The sequence below is a fragment of the Ovis aries genome, chromosome 1 (genome assembly GCF_016772045.2).
Source record: "Ovis aries strain OAR_USU_Benz2616 breed Rambouillet chromosome 1, ARS-UI_Ramb_v3.0, whole genome shotgun sequence".
Lineage (NCBI taxonomy): Eukaryota > Metazoa > Chordata > Mammalia > Artiodactyla > Bovidae > Ovis > Ovis aries.
The window spans coordinates 26,915,001-26,941,442 of NC_056054.1; the positions used below are offsets into that span (position 1 = coordinate 26,915,001).

The 26,442-nt window shown below is 35.9% G+C and overlaps 1 protein-coding gene across 28 annotated transcripts in view; it reads right to left on the minus strand.

Annotated features, from left to right (window-relative positions):
- TUT4 (terminal uridylyl transferase 4) overlaps nucleotides 1-26,442 on the minus strand; it is a 136,447-nt gene that overhangs the window by 85,502 nt on the left and 24,503 nt on the right. For 23 of the 28 annotated variants that reach the window (XM_060409143.1, XM_060409132.1, XM_060409045.1 and 20 more), the window contains exons 2-4: nucleotides 15,105-15,974; nucleotides 9,573-9,736; nucleotides 2,246-2,362 (exon numbers count right to left, since the gene is read on the minus strand). In XM_060409143.1, the coding sequence (XP_060265126.1) occupies nucleotides 2,246-2,362; nucleotides 9,573-9,736; nucleotides 15,105-15,885 (1,062 nt within the window). In that variant the 5' untranslated portion in view covers nucleotides 15,886-15,974. Of the gene's footprint in view, nucleotides 1-2,245; nucleotides 2,363-9,572; nucleotides 9,737-15,104; nucleotides 15,975-17,622; nucleotides 24,546-26,442 lie in introns of those variants that run through there. The other 5 variants (XM_060409144.1, XM_060409046.1, XM_060409108.1 and 2 more) reach the window with 1 other exon arrangement.

A 26,442-nucleotide genomic window follows, 5' to 3' on the forward strand; every position in this document is an offset into this window, starting at 1 on the left:
TAGCTCCTTTTAATGAACTCACTGTGTGTGCTGAGTCTTAGTTTGGGCACATGAGATCTTTCATTTTCGTTTCAGCATGTGGTATCTTTGTTGCAGTATGTAGGATCTTTAGTTGTGGCATACTGGATCAAGATCCCTGACCAGGGACTGAACCCAGGTCCCCTGCATTGGAAGCGCTGAATCTTATCTAAACTGGACCACCAGGGAAGTCTCATGAGGTTTTTCAGCCTGGACAGTTAGAAGATACTATTTGCGGCTTTGGAGGTGCACCAAGCACTATTCTAATCCTTTCAGATGGTTCTTTCCCTGACTTCAGGCAGCTTTCTCACATGCGTGCACCAATCAGTATTGCACTAAATATTCTGAGGGAACTGTTCATAGATCTTTGAGTTTCTGCCTGTATAGCTTTCTTTTTTGTTTTTCTGTCCTACAAACTCTAGCCACACTGTACTCCCTGAAGTCAAGTTCATCTCCTCATCTCTGGGAGCCCACTGCATTCTGCTCCCTATTGTACAATCTGAAAACTCTCTCAAATTGGAGTAATCATTGAGCTTGTTTGCTTTCCCTGTCAGTCCTTCACTGCGTAAAGAAAAACATTATTAGTAATATTTGTCTTTTTGTTTTGTTGCTTATTTCAAGAAGGTAAATCCAGTCTCTATATTACAACTTCACTAAAAGTTCAGGATAGCTGATTTTAAGGTTGGTTTGGGTTTTTTAAAATATTCTAAAATTTCTCTGTAATGTATATAATGTGTAATGACTTTCTTTTTAAGTTTGTTGGGAATTCCCTGAGCTTCCTGCAACTAGTGATCAGCACCTTCCAACATTCCTTGAAATTTCTCATTTATTATCTCTTAAACTATCACTTTGTCTCTATTGAGTGAAGTCGCTCAGTCATGTCTGACTCTTTGCGACCCCATGGACTGTAGCCTACCAGGCTTCTCCATCCATGGGATTTTCCAGGCAAGAATACTAGAGTGGGTTACCATTTCCTTCTCCAGGGGATCTTCCCGACCCAGGGATCGAACCCGGGTCTCCCGCATTGGAGGCAGGCACTTTAACCTCTGAGCCACCAGGGAATTAACTCTTCTGAAATGCTAACTGAATAAAACTAGGCTGATAAAATTTGAATGATTTCTTTCCCAAGTTGTTGAATATTTTGAATGCATTTTTCTTCCAATAGAAATGTACTTATCACCAACTATGTGTCAGATACTGTACTTAGGAATGAAGAAAAATAAATAAGAAATTAAATCTGTCCTTGAAAACATTTACATACTGAAGTCTGCAAGAGGAGAGAAGCACAAATATTTATAATACATAAATATAAGGTTTTTTGATCAAGTCAGTATGGACACAGGAAGAAAGTATCTGTAACACAGACTTGCTAGAAAGGTCAAGTAAAAGAGTATTTCTCAGAGAGGATACCTTAGAGATAAGTTAGAAGTTATACAGACTAAGTATTGTAATTTTGAAGAGAAAAATTAAATAGCTAACATACAAATGAATTTCAAAAAGAAAACATTCTAATAACTGATCACATATGAATTCCCAAAGGCCCTGCATGATCTAGACTTCTCCAGCTTCACTTCATACCATTTTTCTCCTAGCTCTCTTGCTCCAGTCATACTAGACTCTTTCAGTTCCCCGTATGTCATGTCCTTTCACAATTTAGAGACCTTTATTCATGCTGCTTTTTTGTGTAAAATGCTCTCATCTCACCCTTCTATGCCACTTAGCTTTCTGCCTTTTAAACCTCTACTTCAAGGTTCAACAATTCAAATGTCATTTTCTTAAAGAAATCATCCCTCCTCTACATTAAGTAAAATATCCTTTGTACACTTCCTTAGTATCACAATTCCCCCTTCAATGAAACTCATCACACTTAAATCCTTATTCATTGTATGCTTTCACCAATACTTTAGAAACTCTGAGGGCAAGACCCATGACTATCTTATTCACCACTCCATAGAGCTAACACATAAGAACTCAATAAAAATCAGTTGGACTGACTGCACCTGACTTTTAAGCTTAGGAATCACAACATACTTTAGGATGAGCAAACTGGTCACTGAGCAGGTTCCCCTCCTGACCATCTAACAGAAAAAGGGCAATCAAGCTTTCAATACTATCATATCAGTTACTACTATAAGAAAGGACAAACACTTGGTTTTTCATTTCATTAATAAAAATATTTCATATAGTTTTATCATTCAATAAATAAATATTTTCTAAAAAGACTTACCAAAATGTTTTTCTTATGTCGTTTCTCTTTTATATGTTTATGAGCTCCCTGGATGTTTTCAATGTGAATTAAGCAAAGTTTGCATAGATATCGGCAATTGGTATATTCTGGTGAGCGCTAAAAAAAAAAAGTTATAAACACATTTTTTCAGAAAACAGAAACAGTAAAAATTTTTTACTATATATGTTAATATAACAACTATGTAAATATATGAGGCAAAAATAAGCAGTGAAGTAATACTTTTTAATAAACAATTCAATACTCATACACCCAAGAGGTAGGTATCCTTTTAAAGTAGTTATCATAGGAGATAATATACTAATTTCAAACAATATCATGTATTCATCTAACATAGCGTTTAGAATTCACTGTAAAATAAAAAAGGCAGTATTATTATTTAGTGTTGCCAACACTGCCAAAAATTGGTTTCAAAATTTCAATCTTTTTGATTCCTATGAAAGATAAAATCTACTCTCAAATTGGGGATTTCAAAACAATCTACAAATATGGGGCTTCCCTGGTGGCTCAGTTGTAAAGAATCTGCCTGCCAATGCAGGAGATGCAGGTTTGATTCCTGAATCAGGAAGATCCCCTGGAGAAGGAAATAGCAACACACTCCAGTATTCTTGCCTGGGAAATATGGACAGGGGAACCTTGCAGGCTTCAGTTCATGGAGTCGCAAAAGAGTTGGACACAACTTAGCGACTAAACAAACAACAAGTACTATAAATACAGAAGACAACTCCAAAAGATGAGTTGTGAAAACACTCTTATCAATTACAATCACATGGGAATAAATGGATAACCTCTTGAGGTAACTACTATGAAAGGGAAAACAATTACGACACACGGAAAGTAGCAGTCACAATACTTAAATCATACTTTCTACATGCAATCTTGAAATAATAAAAAGTTTAAAATTTCAAAGTGCCTGTTATATGCTAGGCACCATGCTAGATGTTCGACATAAAATTTATCATTTTAACTCCCCTAATAATCCTATTACATTAGTATTATCTTCATTTTATACACCTGAGGGAAAAAAGCTCATATAGCTTGTAACTTTTACAAGGATACAACAGTATTACAAAGTAGACACTGATTTAATTTCATGTACATCTGAGTCCAAAGCCAAGAAGAAATCACCAAAGACCCTAAGATGATACAATAAAAAATTATCAAAACACAATGAATCTATGTTGAATTTTAAAACATTGTTTCTAGTTCCTTACACTGAAATTGCAGCAATGCTTAATTTTTACCTCATACTGAGCTTCAACAGGCTGCAAAAAGATTCTCTTACTTCAGAACATAATACAATTTCCTTTAAATAGGAAACCTGCCCCAATTTAGCAACAGTCCTGCCACAGATCAAAAATAAACAATAGCTTTCTCTTATAGAGTATCCATTATTATTAACCTTACAATACCCCTATGAGGAATTCCTCATTTTACTGGCAAAGCAACTAAATCCCTAGAATTAAGAAATTTGCCCAAGGCAATAAGCAAGTAAGAAAAATCAGTTCAATCTAGTCATTTCTTTAAAATTACTTCAAATCTGTCCTTATTGGAGAATGAATTAAGCCCTCACAGATACTTCTCTTAGTTTGTGACCATAACTTAATTCACCAAATATTTTCTGAGCTCATACTATATGTCAAATATTCCCTATGAGCTGAAGATAATAATATAAACAAAATAGATGAAAATTCTTGTCCTCGTGAATTTACATTCTAAGATAGAAAGACAGGTAATAAATAAACAAATGCACAAATAAAAAAATAGGAATTTAAGGGAGGTATCTTCTTTTTAAAAATAGAATCATCATTTACTGATAAAAATGACTTAAAGGAAGTAAAGGACTGGGTTGTATGGATGTATGAAGACATTTCAAGTGAAGAGAAATGTGAATGCTAAGACCCTGAGGAAGGAATGTGCTTAATTTGTTTGAGAAACTACAAAAAAAAAAAAAAGCTACAATGACTGAAGAGAGAGGTAACAGAAGTCAGATCACAAGGCCCCTTATAAGGACCCTAAGGATTCTATGTGTGAGGGGAAGGTACTGAAGACTTCTGAGCAGAGAATTACAAGATCTAATCTAACTTTACAGGGATCACTTGCTTTCTTTATCAAGAAAAGAAACAAAAAGAACTTATTGCTATTATAAGCACACTGCAATAATCCAGATGACACTGACTTGATTCAAGGTAAGAACTGTGGAAGTGGCGAGAAGGGCTGGACTGAGGAGTTGAAAGCATAAATACAAAATACCTAAAGCCATGAATATTGATGATGTCACTAAGGAAATCATATGCTCACTTATCAGACAACTTTTTCAAATGTAAAATGTGAGCAGACAAGGACATGCCTGGAATCTTTTAGTAAGAAAAGCTTGATGTAACACTGAATGGGGGAGACAAAAGGCCTGAAATGACATCTCAACTGATCTTGGATAAATTTCTAACACTTAAACCTGCTTCTATGGCCATAAAAATGAAGTAATAAAAATTGCCCTACTTGGTAAAATAACTCATTTCTACAAGTAGCTAATCTTTATTTAGTACTTAGCATACACCAGGCGCTGCACCAAGAACTTTATCTCTACTATCTAATTGTCATAGCCCAACAAGCAAATTTCTACCAACTTCATTTTAATGATAATCTGAGATTTAAAGTTAAATAACTTACCAATGTTAACCAGTTTAAAGAAGTTAAATAACTTACCAATTCTAACCACTTACTTAATCAGTAAGCGGCAGAACTAAGACTCAGTGACTCCAAAACCCATTTATTTAACCAGGATGCAAACTATCTCTAATTACTAACCAACTACTATGTGCAAGGTACTGTATTAAGCATAACAGTAAATAAGACAAAAATGTCCTCATCATCATAAAGCTTCTAGTTTCACAGAAGGGACACATGAAAAATACAATGGTTAAAAATTTCTTTATTATAGTTATAGTATTTTATTTTACCATTAACAAACACATTGGTAAGTTTACATAGACCAGCTAGAATAAAGATTTGTGTCCTGAACAACCAATGGATCAAACAAAAAATTAAAGGGAAATTAAAAAGTTTCTTGAGACAAAATTGGAAAAATAACATACCAGAACCTGTGGGATACGGCAAGAGCAGCACTAAGAGGAAAGTTCAAAGCAATAAATGTCTATATGAAGAAGCAAAGAAAATGAAAGTGAAAGTCGCTCAGCCGTGTCTGACTCTTTACGACCCCATGGACTATACAGTTCATGGAATTTCCCAGGAAGGAATACTGGAGTGGGTTGCCTTTCCCTTCTTCAGGGGATCTTCCCAACCCAGGGATGGAACCCAGGTCTCCCGCATTGCAAGCGGATTCTTTACCAGCTGAAACACAAGGGAAGCCCAAGAATACTGGAGGGAGTAGCCTATCTCTTTTCCAGCAGATCTTCTCAGCCCAGGAATCAAATCAGCCATTAAAAAAAAAAAACAAAAAACAAACAAACAAAAAAAACAGAAAATCCTACCATTTGCAACAACATGGATGGACCTTGAAGGCATTATGCCAAGTAAAATAAGTGAGATAGATAAAGATTAATACTCTGTGATCTCACTTTTATATGGAATCATTTTTTTAAATCCCTCAAAGAAAAAGAGATCAGACTTCTGATTACCAGAGGCAGAGGGGAGAAGATGAGAATACTGGAGAAGTGTGGATAAAAAGTACCAACTTCTACTTATAAGATAAATAAGCACCAGGAATATAATGAGCACTGCTGTTATGATATATAAGAAAGTTGCTGAGAGTAAATCCTAAAAGTTCTCATCAAAGAATATTTATTACTTTTTTCTTTTCTTTTTATTGCATCTATATCAGAAGATGTTAGCTAAACCTACTGTGGTAATTATTTCAATCCATATAAATGGAATCATCATCATACCTTAAATTTATACAGTCAATGTATGTCAATTACTTCTCAATAACAGGAAAAAATAAAAGCTGTAATTTTAAATTAAAAAAACAAGATTCCTGGGCATGGCAAGTCTAAGTATTTCATAATCAATATTTAACACTTACTATCAGGTGGCACAGTCATAAAGAATCCACCTGTGACTGCAGGAGACACAAGAGACTAGATTTGATCCCTGAGTGGGGAAGATTCCCCTGGAGTAAGAAATGGCAACCCACTCCAGTATTCTTGCCAGGAAAATTCCATGGACAGAGGAGTCTGGTGGGCTACAGTCCATGGGGTTAAAAAGAGTTGGACACGACTGAGCATGCATGCACACATGGGAAAATTTACTCTCTTGATCTACATTGATCCCCAACCTTTCTGGCACCATCAATGGGTTTCATGGAAGGTAAGTTTGCCATTGATGGGGCAGGATGGTTTGGGGATGATTCAAGCACATTACATATATTGTTCACTTTATTTCTATTACTATTGCATCAGCCTCACCTCAGATCATCAGATCCTGGAGGTTGGGGACCCAGATCTAACAGTTTGGGTTTATTCCTTCTTGCTACAGGTTAAAAAGTCTACATCTTTACTCTTCGATTAGATAATCCATAAGTAAACTGTGAACCAAATACCTGATGTAATCAAAAGCAAGCTGGTAAGAATATTCTTAATGAGTATTTAAAATTGGTAAAGAAAAGTTTTATTTAAGAATATAATGAGTTGAAAACAAGAGGTTTTGGAGGGCATGAAAACCAAGAAGGTGTCAGAAAAAGAAGAGTTTATAGACATCTACGCTGGTACTGGCACGCTGATTTTACATCATTACTATTTAAATTCAACAACAATATGTTTTATACGCTTTCAAGATTTCTTTCACCTCAGGCCCTTCTTTCCTACTACTATCAAATATCCATTCCACCCCAACTTCTTCCTTTTCCCAACAAGTGACTTTTCCTACTTCATATAGTACACATTTTCACATCTGCTTGTATTTCTTGAAAACACATTTCACCTTTCCTTTATAGATGTCATACAATTTACCTACACCACCATTCTCCAACCCGCCTACTCAACTCCTAGCCATTTCTGAAAACTCAGTTCCAATGTCACTTTCTTATAAAGCATTCCCAAATTTATGCCTCTATACCCCAACTCAAGTTGGGATCCCATTTTCAAACAATATTGTTACTACTATTATTATTTGCTTACATGTCTTTCTCTAAAAGAAGCCCTAGAAAAGCAGTATAATGAAGCCATGTATGCCCCAATTCTAACTTTTTATCACCAGATCATGGCACAACTACTCAATATTTATCCTGATAATACACAGATCCAGACTAATTCCAGACTTAGGAAAGAGAAAGTGAGAGGAAAGACAGAACTATGTAAAACAGCAAACTGAAAAAAAGACTTCCTTCTAACTAGGATTTTCTGAAACTATATAAGCCAAACTCTTTCCTATTTTATATACTCTTTGATACTCCTTCCTACTTTCAGAGGATAGCTACTTTGTCATAAGTTTTACTAATGACTCAGGATTGCCTTCTTCAATTTAGATATGACCTTTTTCTAAGTTATACAAAGTCACACCATTTCTTTCTTTCCTTATTTATCAGAAATGATGACCTATTTATTATATTAAGTTGGCGCAAAAGTAATTGCAAGTCTGGACTGTTGAAATTTGCCATTTGATACTGGAATACATTCTTAAATAAATGTTATGTTATACATCATTTGAATCTCCATTTCTTGCTTTATGTTTTTTGCTAATAAATTATTACCTGCTGTTTATTTTATATGTATTTTAGACGATAGAAACGATGTTAGACAAAAAGTAAATTCCAGTGATTTTCTTATTTGAGTTAAAAATGAGTTATAAAGCAGCAGAGACAACTTGCAACATCAACAACGCATTTGGCCAGGAACTGCTAATGAAGGTTTAGTGCAGTGGTGGCTCGAGAAGTTTTGAAAAGGAAATGGGAGACTTGAAGATGAGGAGCATAATAGCTGGCCACTGGAAGGTGACAATGACCAACTGAGAGGACCATCGAAACTGATCCTCTTCTAACTACAGGAAAAGTTGATGAGTGATGAAAGAAAACGTGATGAAAAGTGGATTTTACACAACTAGCACTGACCAGCTCAGTGGCTGGACCGAGAAGAAGCTCCAAAGCACTTCCCAAAGTCAAACTTGCACCAAAAAAGGTCATGGTCACTGGTGGTCTGCTGCCAGTCTGATCCACTACAGTGTTCTGAATCCTGGAGAAACCAATACAGGAAAATGCTTCCACAGGATGCAGAAAATGCTTTCCAAGAGTTCGTTGAATCAAGCATGTATTTTTATGCTACAGGAATAAACACACTTATTTCTCATTGTCAAAAATGTCTTGATTATAATGGTTCCTATTTTGATTAATAAAGATGTGTCTGAGCCTAGTTATAATGATTTAAAATTCAGGGTCTAAAACCATACTTACTTTTGCACCAACCTAATATTTCCCTGTATGCATACTCACAAATATTCCAAGAATCTATTTAAGAACAAAATGATTTATGGTTCTTTCTTTCAATATCTAGCAGTGTTTTTGTTGTTAAGGCTGGGAATGTGTATTTCTAGGTCAGGGAATTAATAAGTTCTTAGCAACAAGATACGGATGGCTAGAACGGTTCCTAATACATAGAAGATACTCAGTAAATATGGGAGAAAAGAGAAAGAGAAAACCTAGGGGGAACGGAGAAAGTTTAATATATCCTGTAGTATTTGCTATTTTATTTGGCACTCCAAACAGACTGTTAACTTCTAATGTGCAGAAGCTGTGCCATATTTACCAATATATCCCCAGTGTTTAGCACAATATCTAGAACATAAGAAGCTCTCCATATCTATTTGATAAATGAGTAAATCAGGGGTCAGCACAACTTTTGTAAAGGAACAAAGTAATATTTCAGCAAATAGTTTATGCTTTTGGTAAAGAATACATATTTTATGCTTAGTGATCCAAATACACTGCAACAAGTATTCAAAACTCAACTCTGTCATAGGAGCAAGAAAGCAGCCATAGATAATAAGGATGACACGGCTGTGTGCCAATAAAACTGTTCCTAAAAACATGAGGTATTTTACCACAATTTTAGAAAACAAAAACAAGGCGATAAGCCATAGTTTGTCAAGCCCTGGGATGAAAGAATGAAGTCAAGACTCACAGATGAAAGGATTTGCTGAACATATGGAGCAAAAGAGAGGGAGAAAAGAAGAAAAGAAAGAGGGAAGCAAGGGAAAATGAGTGATATCTCTGCCTAAGGAATACTGTAAGAAAAATAAAAAGAGCTGTACTTGGTTGAACATGCACTTTCCTCCAAATAACTAAAACAATATAGTATACTTTTTCAAGTCGAAAGATGTGATCTCTTTCTAAGCGTTCTTCTGCTTGTTTCAAGCCTAGCCTCTGCTCAGGTGTCAATGTAGATTCATCTATCACAGTGGCATTTTCTAAATAGTCCATCTCTGAAGAATTTTCTTTATTAGATTCATCACTCTTCATTTTACCTAGAAAAGGAAGCAATCACTTAGTTACCATCAATAGAATTGGTAAATTTTTAAAAATTTAATGAAAAACAGACATTCAATGTACACACATACAGAAAAAATATTTTTCCTTGGTAGTGCAAATTGGTATACCTACATAAAATATTAAGTAAAAGATATACATGATATCAAAATTCACACACAAAAAACTACTTCATGGGTCAAATGCCTATCTTCTTCTGACCTACCTATATCAAAAAAGACAACTGTGACTAAGACTCACTACAAAAGGCTAATGTAGCATACCATCTTGCAGAATCTCCAAAGTAAATATGATATAAAGCTACTTTAAATCCCAAAAGTGACTCACTGAACTAAAGTCACTTCAGTGACTCATATAAAGTATGAGCTTAAAGAACATATATACTCCAAACCACAAATTCACAAATCTATGAGGGTCCTTCTTCTTTGCTTTCACTGAACTCAATAGATATTTCCACATCAATATTTTTTCTTTGTTTCTCCTAGCTAGACTGTAATCTCTTTAAGGCACAGACTATGTACTTTCAATCCATGCATTTCTAGCGCCTATCAACATATACTTGGAATATAGTAGGTTCCAACATGCAATAATGCATGTTCCACCAGTGCGGTATGTTAAAATACAAATTGAATCATGTAACTCTCATGCTTAAAATACCTAATGGGCTCTCATAAAGTTCAGAATAAAGTTTTAAATTCTCTAGCACACAACATACAGTACTTGTCCTCTTGCAGGCAGTCAACAGTTTAAATACAATAATTCCAAGCTGTGCAAACACTATAAAGGAAAAAAAAACAAGTAACGGAAAAGGAGATAAACTTTCAGGGAAGGCTTTTCTGAGATTTTAAGCCAAGACCTCAAAAACAGAGCTAGGGCTCCCCTGATGGTCCAGTGGTTAAGACTTCACTTTCCAATGCAGGGGGTGTGGGTTCAATCCCTGGTTGGGGAGCTAAGATCCCACATGCCTCATGGCCAAAAAGCCAAAACATAAAACAGAAGCAATACTGTAACAAATTCAATAAAGACTTAAAATGGAAAATAAAAAGTTAAAAAAATTTTTAAAAGAGCTAAGTAGTCTATATCTCCAACCTTATATCCTGCCCTAACACTTTCCACATCATTCATAACAAATGTGTTACAATGGATCACTGCCTTCCAAGGATCAATGCCTTGACATGTTCTGTTTCCTCTACTATCAAGGCCCGTCCCACTTCAACTAGCACTGTTTACCTGTACTGCAAAAATCAGCTTAAGCTTCACCTGTTTCAGAAGACAGTTTGATATTTATATTCTCTGAGCACTCTCTATTATCTCACATTTTCACAGTAATGTAATTTGTATTCATTTATCTACATGTTACATTAGATAATGAATTCCTTGATGCTAATGACCAGGTCTTATTCACTTTTGTACCTTCAGATTTTAATACAATGCTAGACCAGAGATGACAATAACAGTGTGTTAAATTGACTTGGACAAATCTAATATCACTTTTAAAAGTAAATGCTCACAGATAATCAATAAACTTCTCCCTGCTCCCTGAAAAGCCACTCTACATGCTATCTATAAGAACCCTGAAAGTTGGTTCTTTTGATAGCACTAATTTTCTGAACAAGAACAGTGTGCTTCTGGAGGTGATATGTCTCCTACCACAAGAAGGGCACAACTGGAGTATTACTTAGCAATAAGAAAGAATGATATACCAATACCTACTACAATATGGATGAATCTTAAAATATACTAAGTGAAAGAAGTCAAACACAAAAGGCCACATGCTTCACGATTTCATTCATATAAAAGAGGCAATCTACAGAGACAGAAACTAAATTAGTGGTTGGCAGTACCTAGGAGGACAGGATAATGAGTGGTGACTGCTAATGAGTATGGAATTTCTTTTAGAGGTGGTGATAATATTCAAGATTTAGACAGTGGTAATATCTACACAATTTTATAAATACACTAAAAAACACTAAATTGTATAATGGCAAACATTATGGTGTATGAATTGTATCTCAAAACATAAAAAGGTAAATGGGAGAAACTTTAAATATGACATGATAATAAGAACTTTGGAGAAAAATTAAAATGGTACAAGGAATAAGGAGTGCCAGAAGTAGAGGTAAGGGTTATAAATTTTAGATAAGCAAGCCAGCAAAAGGCTCAATGAGAAGGTGAAGGAGTAAGACAGCTAGCCATGTGGCCATCTGGAAGAAGAGTATTCCAGGCAAAGAAGAAAGCAAATACAAAAGACAATAGGTGACCATTTGCCTTCACATTTGAGGAACTGCAAGGAAATCATGCTGTTGGAACAGAGAAAAAGGATAAGAAGTAGATAAATGAGAGCAGAGAAGCAGGGGGGAGTGTCGAAAATCACAAGGTCACAGCAAGGACACTAGCTTTTACTCTGATATATTGAAAACCACTGAAACATTCTGAATAGCAGTAACACAATCTGAATAATTTTAACAGGATCATTCTGGCTGCTATGTTGAAAACATAAGGAAGGGTGGTATAAGTGAAAAGTAAAAAGATGAGTTACTAACAGTTTCTGCTGCCAAAAGCATGATCCTGACCACCAGCAGCAGCAGTTTCATTCAGGAGCTTGTTAGAAATCCAGCATCATCAGACTCTTTCTAAATAAAAAACCCCAGAGAATGGAGCCCAAGAATCTGAATTTTAATACACTTCCCAGGTGATTCCTACACACATTAAAGCTTGAGAAGCCCAGATCTAGAATATTCTCCCTTCAAATATTTACCAGGAGCACTCTCTCACATCTTTTCTTCAAATATTTGCTCTAATGTCACCTTCTCAGTGACAATTTAAATATGAAACACCACCACCAGACACAGCAGCATCATTCTTTCATTCTTTATGACCTTTCCTGTTTTATTTATAATATTTATCACCATCTAACTTATTACATAATTCTGTTACTTACTATGTTTGCCATCTATTTCTTCCCACTAGAATATTAACTCCATAAGCGTAGTATTACCTGTTTTGTTCATTGTTATATTCTCAGTGACTAGATCAGTAACTGGCACAAGGCAGATATCACTCAAAATATTTTTTAAATTTATGAATAGCAAAAGGAGAAACTGTGTAACTGCTACACAGGAGCCAGAGTTGGACTCAATGAAAATTAATTCACTAATCAGGTGGGCCTGAGATTAATGAAAAGTCTATAACCTATGTTAAATTAAGTCCAAATAGACAATGACCTAGGACAAAGAGATTTTATTCTATTTAATTTACAAAGGGGAAATATACATAAAAATTTAACTTACAAAATAGAAAAAAAAGTGCTACATAATTATGTATCAACATGACTTCAAGGCCAGTATTATACATATTGAGAATTCTTTAAGCCCTTATTTATGAAATGATTACTATAACTCATTCTCATTACTTTGTTAAAACAAGTCTCCCAAAAGGACCTCTACTCAGTCTACTATCTTCCTTAAGCTAGTTCAACTTGTTTTCCACGTTAACAAACAACAAAACTGCACTTAATTGGAGAAATAATAATAATAAAGGATATTCATTGCCATTGTGCCTACTGTGTCAAGGACTACCTGAAACATTCTATCAATTATTTCACTTAACCTTTATAACAAAGGCAGCAGCACCTACACTCTTTAAAAAAATGAGGAAACTGAAGATATGTTGTAAAGGATAGGCAGCTTATCCAAGATCACAAAGCTCTAAAGTGAGGAAGATAAGATTCAAAACCTATGAAATTTTACTCCAGAGCTCACTAGCTTAACTACCTCACTCTGTCACTTTATTTTGTCACCTTAAAAAAAAAAATCTTTAAATCACAGCTTTAACTAATTAAAGTGATCAGACCCTTGTAAGTGGTCTCATACACCAGTATTTCCCAACTTTAGTCACATACTATCATGTTTAGATTTGCCATATCCAAAAACTTCCAGTATTATTATTTATTTGATATTGTCTTTAATTTGGCTTACTTTTGGGGGCCTTGTCCTAAGCCATATCTATAAAAGTATTAATTATTTTTTACATACATACAGGTACCTCTACTAAATTTAAAAAAAAAGAATCTGTCAATAAACCATTATCTGTGTACCACTAGAAACAAAAAGAAGTTATTTCTGAACTCTTTATTAGCATTTCTCAAAAAGTGGTAAATAATGACTTAAAAATAGCTTTTTCTAGTTATACATCAAGAAAAGGTTTTATTCTTTTAGCCACAGAAACATCAGGAAAAAAGACTGCCAGGGAAAATTCATTAATTTCAACAAAATTAAGATTACTCAAGAGACATGGACAATATTTATAAGCAATTAATTAAAGCTAATATCAAGATCCCATTAGAAAATTAATTTTACATTGATAGTTCTCAAGTAAATTCCAACAGTGTCCTGACAAATCTCTGTTTTGTTCCCGTCAAAGAATGTGCTGCATTGTATCCCCAAAAATAGACACACACGTATATATGTGAACACAGTGCTACCTCTTTAGTGGCTTCTCAAGACACTCATAAAGTCCTATCATATCCTAAAGGCCCCTTACTCTCTAATTCTTGTGTGCCTTTTTCAGCTCCATCTTTTGCCAAATTCCTCCTCAAGTCCTTGTTTCAGTCATATTAAATCTCGGTCACACCTGCAGTCTCACATTTGCATCATGCCTTTTCTAAACCCAAAGTCTAAATGTTGTTGATGTTTAGTTACTAAGTTGTATCCGACTCTTTTGCCACCCCATGAACCGTAACAGCCTGCCACAGGCTCCTCTGTCCATGGGATTTCCCAAGCAAGAATACTGGAGTGGGTTACCATTTCCTTCTCCAGGGGATCTTTCCAACCCAGGGAATGAACCTGTGTCTCCTGCATTGGCAGGCAGATTCTTTACCACTGAGCCACCAGGGAAGCCCCAAAAGTCTAAATACCTCAATTAAATCATGTACTTTCTCAATTCTAAGTTTTTGGCACTAAACTAAATTACCACCTTACTTATCTGTAATACCTTCACCTAACTAGAAGCTTCCTTGAGACCTGGGGCTGTGTTCTTTTGGTTTTCCATTGTAAATACCTGACATATAATAGGAACTCAATACATGCATACACGTTTGGTGAATGAATGGGCATTGTATTACCAGGACCATTTAAAACCAGTATATGTATCTGTGTGTGTACCAACTACAGAAGCCACTAAATTCGTATTTTCGCAAGCTTTGTCCTATCATAATAAATGTTTTTCCATCTAAAGAATGTCTTTTTCATAGTTAAAATTGTTAAACTAGGAAAAAATTTAAAGAATATTAATATTAAAAAATCTCTCCAAAAATGTGACTTGTGGGATAATCTAAGTTTTACTTACTCAAATCATCTGATATGTCTTCAGTTCCTGAAGCACTATCATCAGAATCACCAGTATTATCTGTACACGTTTGCTGCTTCTGAGGTGGTTGTGAGTTTTCCACAGCAGATTTTTCTTCTTCTGCAACACCAGTATTCACTTTATCCAGAGAAGTAAAGGAACTTGGAATTTTTTTTCCAATGTGCTGTAATTCTGTCTGTCTCATGTTTTCTTTCAACAGTAAATTGGGTACCTTCTCAGCTTCTGCTGGCAGGCTGGGTACCTTTTCTGATTTCATCTGAGAACCAAGTGCTTTTTCTGCTTTCCTCTGTGAATTAAGTGTCTTTTCTGCTACTATTGCCTGTGAACTGGATGTCTTTTCTGTTTTCACTGGTGAATTAGGTGACTTTGATGGTTTTTCTGTTTTTGCCTGTAAACTGGGTGCTCTTTCTACTTTTGCCTGAGAAGCAGGTAACTTTTCTGCTTTTGCTGGTGAATTAGGTGATTTTTTTGCTTTGCAGTGACTCTGATCTCGAAGGACTAAATCTTTACCTGGAACACTGGCAGCATTTACTTTACATGATTTAACTTCTGTTTTTTCTATACAAATATCATTTTGCTTATTTTTTTTACTACTATTCCTATTTGGAGAGTTGGTCCCAATTTCTTTTGTGGATTTATCATTTTTAGCTTTCAAAGTTTGATTAGTTATAACTTTAACTGCTTTGCTTTCTTCAGAAAGAGCCCAAGCATTCTTCTTTGGTTCATGATTTTCATTTTCAGAGGTCTTAGACTCTTCCATTATTTGAAAATCTGCTTCTTTCTATGATATTGTAAAGTGGCAGAGCTCCAGTAGTTTGAATTACTTCAAATCCAGTTTAGGCAAGCAAACTATTGGGTTAAGAAAAAACAACAACAAAAAAAAAATCTGTTATTTAAAATGCAAAAACCATTTTTTAAAAATTGGTTAGACATTAAAAAAACCTTTTACAATTTACTTTCAAAACTGAATAGTAAAAAATAAAACATTTTAAACTCTGAAAACAGTATGAGAAAGGGTTAATGCCCACTTAGTAAATAACAGCAAAATGCCCATAAAGGAGGTTCTGATGTAATTCTGGCAAATTACATCAAAACATAGGAATTTTAGAAGTAAAATGCTGTTTTACATTAAGCGTTTCAACCAAAAGGGAAATAAAACTTGCAACTGATGTACCACAATTAACCTAAAAGAAAATGAAGCAAAAATAACACAACAAATTGGAAAAGACGCTGATTCTAGGAAAGACTTACAGCAAAAGAAGGGAATGGCAGAGGATGAAATGGTTAGATAGCATCATTAACTCAACAGACATGAATTTGAGCAAACTCCGGGAGATAGTGAAGGACAGGGAAGAGTCAGACATGACTTAGTGACTAAACACACACCCAGGTGGTAAGATCTTTCCCACATGACTTTCCTACTAAATACTACCTGTTTATGTCATTAATCTACTTCCAACTTGACCCTTTAAACATGGGGAATCAACGTCAACAGACTTTTTCCATCTCCAAAGAACAAAGAAGTTTAATAAAATCTTCTGAAGTAAGAAACATTTAAAAAACCAATGGGAACTCAGTTTAAAAATGATAGTAATATTCTGTATGATGATATAATGGTGGATATATGTCATTATACATTTGTCAAAAGCCACAGAATGGATATCTTTAAGACTGAACTCTAAAGTAAACTATGACTTTGGATGATAATGATGTGTCAATGTAGGTTCATCGATTATAACAAATGTACCATTCTAGTGCAGGGATGTTGATAGTGGGGGAAGCTATTCCTGTGTGGGGGAAGGGAGTTACATGGGCACTATGGTTGGACGGCATCACCAACCCAAGGGACATGAGTTTGAGCAAGTTCCAGAAGATGGTGGAGGACAAGGAAGCCTGGTGTGCTGCAATCCATGGGGTCACAAAGAGTCGGACGTGACGGAACAACTGAACAACAACAATGTACTTTCTGCCCAACTATATGGTGAAACTAAAACTGCTTTAAAAGAATAATGTTTACAAAAAGATAGTAATAATGAACAAAAAGTCAGAACCAATTTTTTTCTGAAATATTAAAAGAACTATTATACTTTTACCCCAGAGTACAAACTATAAACAAATCAAAATATTACATTTTATAGCCCCTCTATACGAGAAATAGCTTGTATACTATGTATTATGGAAATCAGGATTTTTTTTCACTTTTCAGTTTGTCCTATATGCCTTAAATTGATACTTAAATTTACACCTCTAAACAAAGATTAAAAACATGAATAAAAATTAGTCACCAAAAGCAAACTGCATGTAGCACTTTTGATTTAACTTGGTTAATTCATTAAATAACAAATTTGGGCAGTCAAACACTTCTAATCATATAACTATACATCATTTTAAAACAAAAATACTACCTAAATTCAAAAGATCAGAACACAATTCATTTACTCCTAACTATGTTTATGTCAAAGCATATTTTCAAAAAAACGAAAGAAATCAAACTTACCATTTATGTCTTCACTGAAACATCTTATTCAACTTGGTGTGTGTGCATGCTCAGTTGTGTCTGACTCGACCCTACAGACTGTAGCCTGCCAGGCTCCTCTGTCCATGGGATTTTCCTGGCAAGAATATTGGAGTGGGTTGCCATTTCCTCCTCCAGGCAATCTTCACCACCCAGGGATCGAACCTGAGTCTCCGGTCTCCTGCACTGGCAGGCAGATTCTTTACCACTGAGCCATCTGGGATTACTAATTCTACAAACCTACTTGGACCTAGCTTTTATAATTCCTGTTGTAGTACAGTCCTCTATGTTCTCTGCCTTCATCTCTGTTCAGATTAATATTATCTTTTATTTTAGAAACCTACTAGGTAGATAAGCAACAAGGATGTATTGCATAGCACAGGAAATTACAGCCATTATCTTGTGATAACTTTCAATGGAGTATAAACTCTAAAAACACTGAATCACTATGCTGCACACCTGAAACTAATATTGTAAATAAAATATTTCAATTAAAAAAATTTTACTAGGCTTTTCTTTTTAAATTATTCTTTTTTTTCTTTTTCCCTCCTGTATCCTCACATGGTTGTCCCTCTGTCTCTAAATTATTCCATAATATTTAAAGGAATTAATTAAAACTTAAGCCAAAGCCATCTTAGATTTTCACCATTAATTTCTTTTTTGACTAACATTATTTTCCAGTAAAAAGCTGGAATTATAGCACTTTTACCTATAAAAGAATGTTTTGCTCCTGGATTTTTGATATTTAAATTTAATACATTTTTCTTTTATAATTCTTGATAAAGTTTTTTTTTACAGACCTGTCAAAACAGCTGTCAAACATATATAATTTCTTGTAGAAACTAGTGCAGGTTCCTAATTTTAAAAATAAAAATGGGCTCTATTCTAAAGTACTAGCTTAACCTTATCCAGTAACCAAATTATTTTAAATTTTCTTTTGCTATTCTATGATAACAACTCTAATAATTTTGTAGACGTCATCTTACTGACAAAAGCCTAAACAATAAAGACCTGATATAGCAAAGGTGATCCACAATTCTGTTTATAAAACTTTTTACACACACTATTCCTCTACTCAAAAAGAAAAAAAGAACAGAAAAACCTCTATAAATCAAGTTTGTATGTATAAATAAAAGCTACAAAGATTTTTTTAAAAAATCAATCTACTGAATATAGATAAATGCAACCAGGGAGTTAAAAGACTGAAAAATCGCCAGGTTTCACTTTCAGTGAGCAATCTGTTTCACATAACTGAAACAACATTTACATTTTTAATAGGAATAATGTATTAAAAAACATACCTCAGTTATTTTCTGATCTTCCCTACTTTTTCTTATATGAGTGGCAAATGTCCTCTTGCTTCCAAAAAAAGCTGAGGTAATTTGACAGCAAAATAGCTATTTTTAACTTTTTCTTTTAAGCTATCAACAATATGGGCTTCCCAGTTGGCACTAGTGGTAAAGAACCCATCTGCCAATTCAAGAGACTCAAGTTTGATCCCTGGGTCAGGAATATCCCCTAGAGAAGGAAATGGCACCCACTCCGTATTCTTGTCTGGAGAATCCCATGAACAGAGGAGCCTGGAGGACTACAGTCCACAGAGCTGGACACAACTGAAGCAACGTAACATGCAGGCATCAAGAGTATAAAATTCTCCCCAAAGCTACATCCCTAGAAATGAAGTTCTCTCTGAGAACACAATGCTTTGAAAATAAGATTCACTGCTTCTCAGTGCACAATCAGCAAAATTGGTTGAAACAAATAAAAATGTCAGACTTTCCAGTTCCTGGTTTTTCTTTTATAATGCAGTAATAAGTATTAAATGAGATTTTAACCTTAAATAATCAATTATTAACAAGAAAATACAGATAATTTTTAACAAATTTAAGTGTCTGATATAGAAAACAATAGCATTCAGAATGTATTCCATGCAATTTTTAGTAAATCATTAAACATCAGTCCATTTCCTACTTCTAGTTCTAATCATGTCTTCTACCTTCCTTGAATCCTTACCATCAATGACTACCACAATGATATGTACTTAATAAACATTTAAAATCATTTAAATTTATTAAACATTTAAAATAAACATTTAAATGAAAAGAATATCTACTCCAGTCTGATGTCTTTACATCATTCTTTTCCTGCTGCAAACTAAAGTCTTGAGCAGAAATTGGAATTTTTTCAAGAGAAGTTTTTGATGCCTTTCTGTAATTATCCATCATTCAACTGGCAGGTTGACCACAAGTTCTGGGGCCTGAAACTTAAAAATGTTGTTTGGATACATTAACTGAGAAAGTTTACCTGAAATAACTGTTGCATAATTAATGGAAAAGCTGTATCACAGAAAGGGTTATGTTACTGCTCAAGTAACCCTTCATGGGATAGACAAAGGAAACTATTTTAATGCATAATTACAGAAAGTTATCCAAAGTTCCTACTACTTTGGAAAGAAAAATTATATGATGAGTCAATTTCAGCTAAGGCCTCCAACCCCTGGTTCAAACAGTCTGCCTACAATGCAGGAGACCTGGGTTTGATTCCTGGGTGGGGAAGATCCCCTGGAGAAGGGAATGGCAACTCACTCTAGTATCTTGCCTGGAGAATCCCATGGATAGAAGAGCTTGGCAGGCTACAGTCTATGGAGTTGCAAAGAGTGGAACATGACTGAGAGTCTAACACTTTCACTTTTCCAACACCTGAGGCCCACTAGTTACTTACTGAGTGACATTAAACAAGAGACACTGATCCTCTCTAAGTCATTTCTAAATTATAAAATAAACCAGTCTATTCCAACTAAGATGTTATAATTCAATGCAAATCCTAAAACACAGTGATGCTAATGTTATATTGGTTCTGATAATTTTACAATTACAGAAAATCACCAAGAACCTCTCAGTTCCCATAAAGACACAGCTTTTGTACAGATGTTAACCAGATTTATTATGGTGATCATTTCCTAATATACTTGAATACGGAATCAGTATATTGTACGTTTGTGCTAGGTCACTTCAGTTCACTTCTGCGACCCAGGACTGTATGCACTGTAGTCCTCCAGGATTCTCTGTCCATCACCATATCCTGGAGCTTGCTCAAACTCATGTCTATCCAGTCAGTAATGCCATCCAACATCTCATCTTCTGTCTCTTTCTCCTCCTGCCTTCAATCTTTCCCAACATCAGGGTCTTTTCCAATGAGTCAGTTTTTCCCATTAGGTGGCCAAAGTACTGGAGCCTCAGCTTCAACAGCAGTCCTTCCAATAAATATTCAGCACTGACTTCCTTTAGGATGGACTGGTTTGATCTCCTTGCAGTCCAAGGGACTCTCAAGTCTTCTCCAACACTACAGTTCAAAAGCATCAATTCTTCGCCACTCAACTGTCTTTATGGTCCAACTCTCATATCCATAACATGACTACTGGAAAAACCACAGCTTTGACTATATGGACTGTTGTAGGCAAAGGAATGTCTCTGCTTTTTAATATGCTGTCTGTTTATCATAGCTTTTCTTACAAGGAAAAGGAAAGTGAAAGTCACTCAGTTGTATCTGACTCTTTGCAACCCCATGGACTGTACAGTCCATGGAATACTCCAGGCCAGAATACTGGAGTGGGTAGCCTTTCCCTTCTCCAGGGGATCTTCCCAACCCAGGGATCAAACCCAGGTCTCCCACACTGCATGCAGATTCTTTACCAGCTGAGCCACAAGGGAAGCCCAAGAATACTGGAGTGGGTAGCCTATCTCTTCTCCAGCAGATCTTCCCAACCCAGGAATCAAACCGGTGTCTTCTGCATTGCAGGTGGATTCTTTACCAACTGAGCTATCAGGAAAGCCCTCTTCCAAGGAGCAAGCATCTTTTAATTTCATGACTGCAGTCACCATCTGTAGTGATTTTGGAGCCCAAGAAAACAAAGCTCAATGGTAAAGAATCCACCTGCCAGGCAGGAGACATGGGTTCGATCCCTGGTCTGGGAAGATCCCACATGCTGCAGAGCAACTAAACCCATGAGCCACAACTACTGACGCTGTGCTCTACAGCCCGAGTCGCAACTACTGAAGCCCAGGCACCCTAGAGCCTGTGCTCTGCAACAAGAGAAGCCACTGCAGTGAGAAGTCCACACACCACAACCAGAGAGTAGCCTCTGCTTGCCTGAACTAGAGGAAAAGTCCACACAATGAAGACCCAACAAAGCCAAAAATAAATAAGTAAATAACTACTTTAAATGTAAATGAGTTAGCCTCTTCAATTACAGGCAAAGATGGGAAAACTAAATGAAAAAACATAGGATCCATCTACCATCTATCTACAAGAGCATAAGAGATTAACTTTAGAGGCAGAAGCAGAGGTTGAAAATAGAGTCTGGAAAAAGATATTCCATGAAAACAGTAATCAAAATAGAGCTGAACTGGCTATATAGTTGTCAGGAAAAAAATATACTTTAAGTCAAAACAGGTAACAACAGACAAAGAAGGGCATTATATACTGATAAAAAGTTTAATCCAGCAAAAGCATGAAATAATTATAAACATATATGAACCTAATAACAGCCCCTAAAATAGGAAGCAAAAATTAACAAAATTTAAAATAGCCAGTTCTATGACAATGGCTGGATCCCTATCAAACTACCCATGACATTTTTCACAGAATTAGAATAATCCTAAAATTTATATGGAACCAAAAAAGACCCAGAATTGCCAAAGCAATCCTGAAGAAAAAGAACAAAGCAGGAAGCATAACCACCCTAGACTTCAGATAATACTACAAAGCAACAGTAATCAAAACAGCATGATATTGGCACCAAAAAAAGACTTATGGATCAATGGAATAGAACAGAGAGCCCAAAAATAAACCCACACACCTACTGTCAATTAATTGTCAACAAAGGAAGCAAGAATATACAATGGGATAAAAGACAGTGATATTAGAGGATTTCCTTGGTGATCTAGCAACTAAGACCCTGTGCTCCCAATGCAGCGGGCCCAGGTTCAATTCCTAGTAGGGGAACTGGATCCCACATGCCATAACTAAGACTTTGTATGCTGCAACTAAAGATCCCACATGCCACAATAAATAAATAAAAATGAATAAAAAATTTTTAAGTAGTGTTGAGAAAGTTGGACAGCCACATATAAATCAATAAAGTTAGAACACAATCTCTAACCATTAACAGAAATAAACTCAAAATGACTTAAAGACTTAAAGATTTTAGACATTAACACCATAAAACTCCCAGAAGAAAACATGGGTGGAATATTCTCTGACATAAATCATATCAGTATTTTAGATCAGTCTCTTAATGCAACAGAAATAAAAATAAAAATAAACAAACAGGACCTAATCAAACTTACAAGCCTTGGCATACCAAACGAAACCATAAATGAAACAAAAAGACAACCTACAGAACGGGAAAAAATATTTGCAAATGATGAGACCAACAAGGGCTTAATTTCCAAATTATACAAAAAGTTCATACAACAACAAAACAAACAATCCAATTGAAAAATGAACAGAAGATCTAAACCAGACATTTCTCCAAACAAGACATACAGATGGCCAAAAAACACATGAAAAGATGCTCAACATTGCTAATTATCAGAGAAATGTAAATCAAAACTATAATCAGGTACCCCCTCACACCAGTCAGAATGGCCATCATCAAAAAGTCTACAAACAACAAATGCTGGAGAGGGTGAAGACAAAAGGGAACCCTCCTACACTATTGATGGGAACACAAGTTGATGCAACCACTATGGAAACCCCTCAGAAAACCAAAAATAGAGCTACCATTTGTTGTTCTTGTTGTTCAGTCACTAAGCTGTGTCCAACAAAATGGACTGCAGCACACCAGGCTCCTCTGTCATCCACCATCTCCCAAAGTTTGTTCAAACTCATGTCCATTGAATCAGTGATGCTATCTAGTCTTCTCATTCTCTGCTGCCCCCTTCTCCTTTTCTCTTCAATCTTCCCCAGCATCAGAGTCTTTTCCAATGAGCCAGCTCTTCCCATCAGGTGGCCAAAGTATTGGTACTGCAGCATCAGTCTGTCCAGTTAATATTCAGGGTTGATTTCCTTTAGGATTGACTGGTTTGATCTCCTTGCTGTCCAAGGGACTCTTAAGAATCTTCTCCAGCACTACAATTCAAAAGCATCAATTCTTTGGCATTCAGCCTTCTTTATAGTCCAACTCTCATATCCATACATGACTACTAGAAAACCACAGCTTTAACTGTAAGGACCTTTGTCAGCAAAGCCATGTCTCTGCTTTTCAGTTTATTGTCTAGGTTTGTCATAGCTTTCCTTCCAAGGAGCAAACGTCTTTTAACTTCATGCCTGCTGCAGTGATTTTGGCATCCAAGAAAATAAAATCTGTCTCTGCTTTCACTTTTTTCCCTTCTATTTGCCATTAAGTGATGGGACCAGATGCCATTATCTTGTCTTTTTTATGCTGAATTTCAAGCTAGCTTTTTCACTCTCTTTCACCCTCATTAAGAGGCTCTTTAGTTCCTCTTCACTTTCTGCCATTAGGTGGCATCATCTGCATATCTGAGGTTGTTGACATTTCTCCCAGCAATTGTGATTCCCGCTTATGATTCATCCAGCATGGTATTTCACATGATGTACTCTGTATATAAGTTAAATAAGCAGGGTGATAATATACAGCCTTGTCATAACCCTTTCCCAATTTTGAACCAGTCTGTTGTTCCATGTCCAGTTCTAACTGTTGCTTCTTGACCTGCACATAGATTTCTCAGGAGACAAGTAAGGTGGTCTGGTACTCTTATCTCTTTAATAATTTTCCACAGTTTGTTGTGATTCACACAATGAGGAAGATGTTTTTCTGGAATTCCCTTGCTTTCTCCATGATTCAACAAATGTTGGCAATTTGATTTCTGGTTCCTCTACCTTCTCTAAATAAATTCAGCTTGAACATCTGCAAGTTCTCAGTTCCCGTACTGCTGAAGCCTAGCTTGAAGGATTTTGAGCATAGCCTTGCTAGCATGTGAAATGAGCTGAACTGTATGGCACTTTGAACATTCTCAACTGAACACAGAGTTCCAGAGAATAGCAAGAAGAGATAAGAAGGCCATCTTAAGTGAACAATGCAAAGACATAGAAGAAAACAATAGAATGGGAAAGACCAGAGATCTCTTCAAGAAAACTGGAGATATCAAGAGAACATTTCATGCAAGGATGGGCACCATAAAAGGACAGAAACAGGAAGACCTAACAGAAGCAGAAGAGGTTAAGAAGAGGTGGCAAGAATACACAGAATAACTATACAAAAAAGGTCTTAATGACCCAGGTAACCATGGTGGTATGATCACTCACCTAGAGATGGACATCCTGGAGTGGCAAGTCAGGTGGGCCTTAGAAAGCATTACTATGAACAAAACTAGCAGAGGTGACAGAATACCAGGTGTGCTATTTGAAACTGTAAAACAGCTACCATAAGATCCAGCAATCCCACTCCAGGGCATATAACTAGACAAAGCTATAATTCAAAAGATACACGTATTCGTACCTTCACAGCAGCACTCTCCACCATAGTCAAGGATGGAAACAACCTAAATGACCATTGACAGATGAATGGATGAAGAGTGGTACACATATGCAAGGGAATATTAATCTGCCATTAAAAAGAACAGCATTATGCCATTCGCAACAGTTAGAACTGGACATGGAACAACAGACTGGTTCTAAACTGGGAAAGGAGTATGTCAAGGCTGTACATTGTCACCCTGCTTATTTAACTTCTATGCAGAGTACATTATGAGAAATACCATGCTGGATGAATCAAAGCTGGAATCAAGATTGCCAGGAGAAATATCAGTAACCTCAGATATGCAGATGACACCACCCTTAGAGCAGAAAGTGAAGAAGAACTAAAGAGCCTCTTGATGAAAGTGAAAGAGGAGAGTGAAATAGTTGGCATAAAGCTCAACATTCAGAAAACTAACATCATGGCATCTAGCCCCATCACTTATCAGCAAGTAGATGGGGAAATAGTGGAAACAATGACAGATTTTATTTCCTTTGGCTCCAAAAATCACTATACATGGTGACTGCAGCCATGAAATTAAAAGATGCTTGCTCCTTGGAAGAAAAGTTATGACCAACCTAGACAGCATATTAAAAAGCAGAGACATTACTTTGCCAACAAAGTTCCGGCTTGGCAAAGCTATGGTTTTTCCAGCAGTCAGGAATGGATGTAAGAGTTGGACTATAAAGAAAGCTGAGCACCGAAGAATCGATGCTTTTGAACTGTGGTGTTGGAGAAGACTCTTCAGAGTCCCTTGGACTTGCAAGGAAGTCCAACCAGTCCATCCTAAAGGATATCAGTGCTGAATATTCATTGGAAGAACTGATGCTGAAGCTGAAACTCCAATACTTTGGCCACCTCATGTGAAGAACTGACTGATTTGAAAAGATCCTGAAGCTGGGAAAGATTGAAGGTGGGAGGAGAAGGGACAACAGAAGATGAGATGGTTGGATGCCATCACTGACTCAATGGACATGTGCTTCAGTAGACTCCAGGAGTTGGTGATGGACAGGGAGGCCTGGTGTGCTGCAGTCCATGGGGTCACAAAGAGTCAGATACAACTGAGCAACTGAACTAAACTGATGCCATTTGCAGCCCAAAGATTGTCATACTGTGTGAAGTAAGTCAGACACAGAAAAACAAACAGTATTTGATATTACTTATATCTGAAATCTAAACAAAAGGGTAGGGTGCAAATGAACTTATTTAGAAAACAGAAGCAGAATTACAAACATAGAAAACAAACTTATGATTACCTGAGG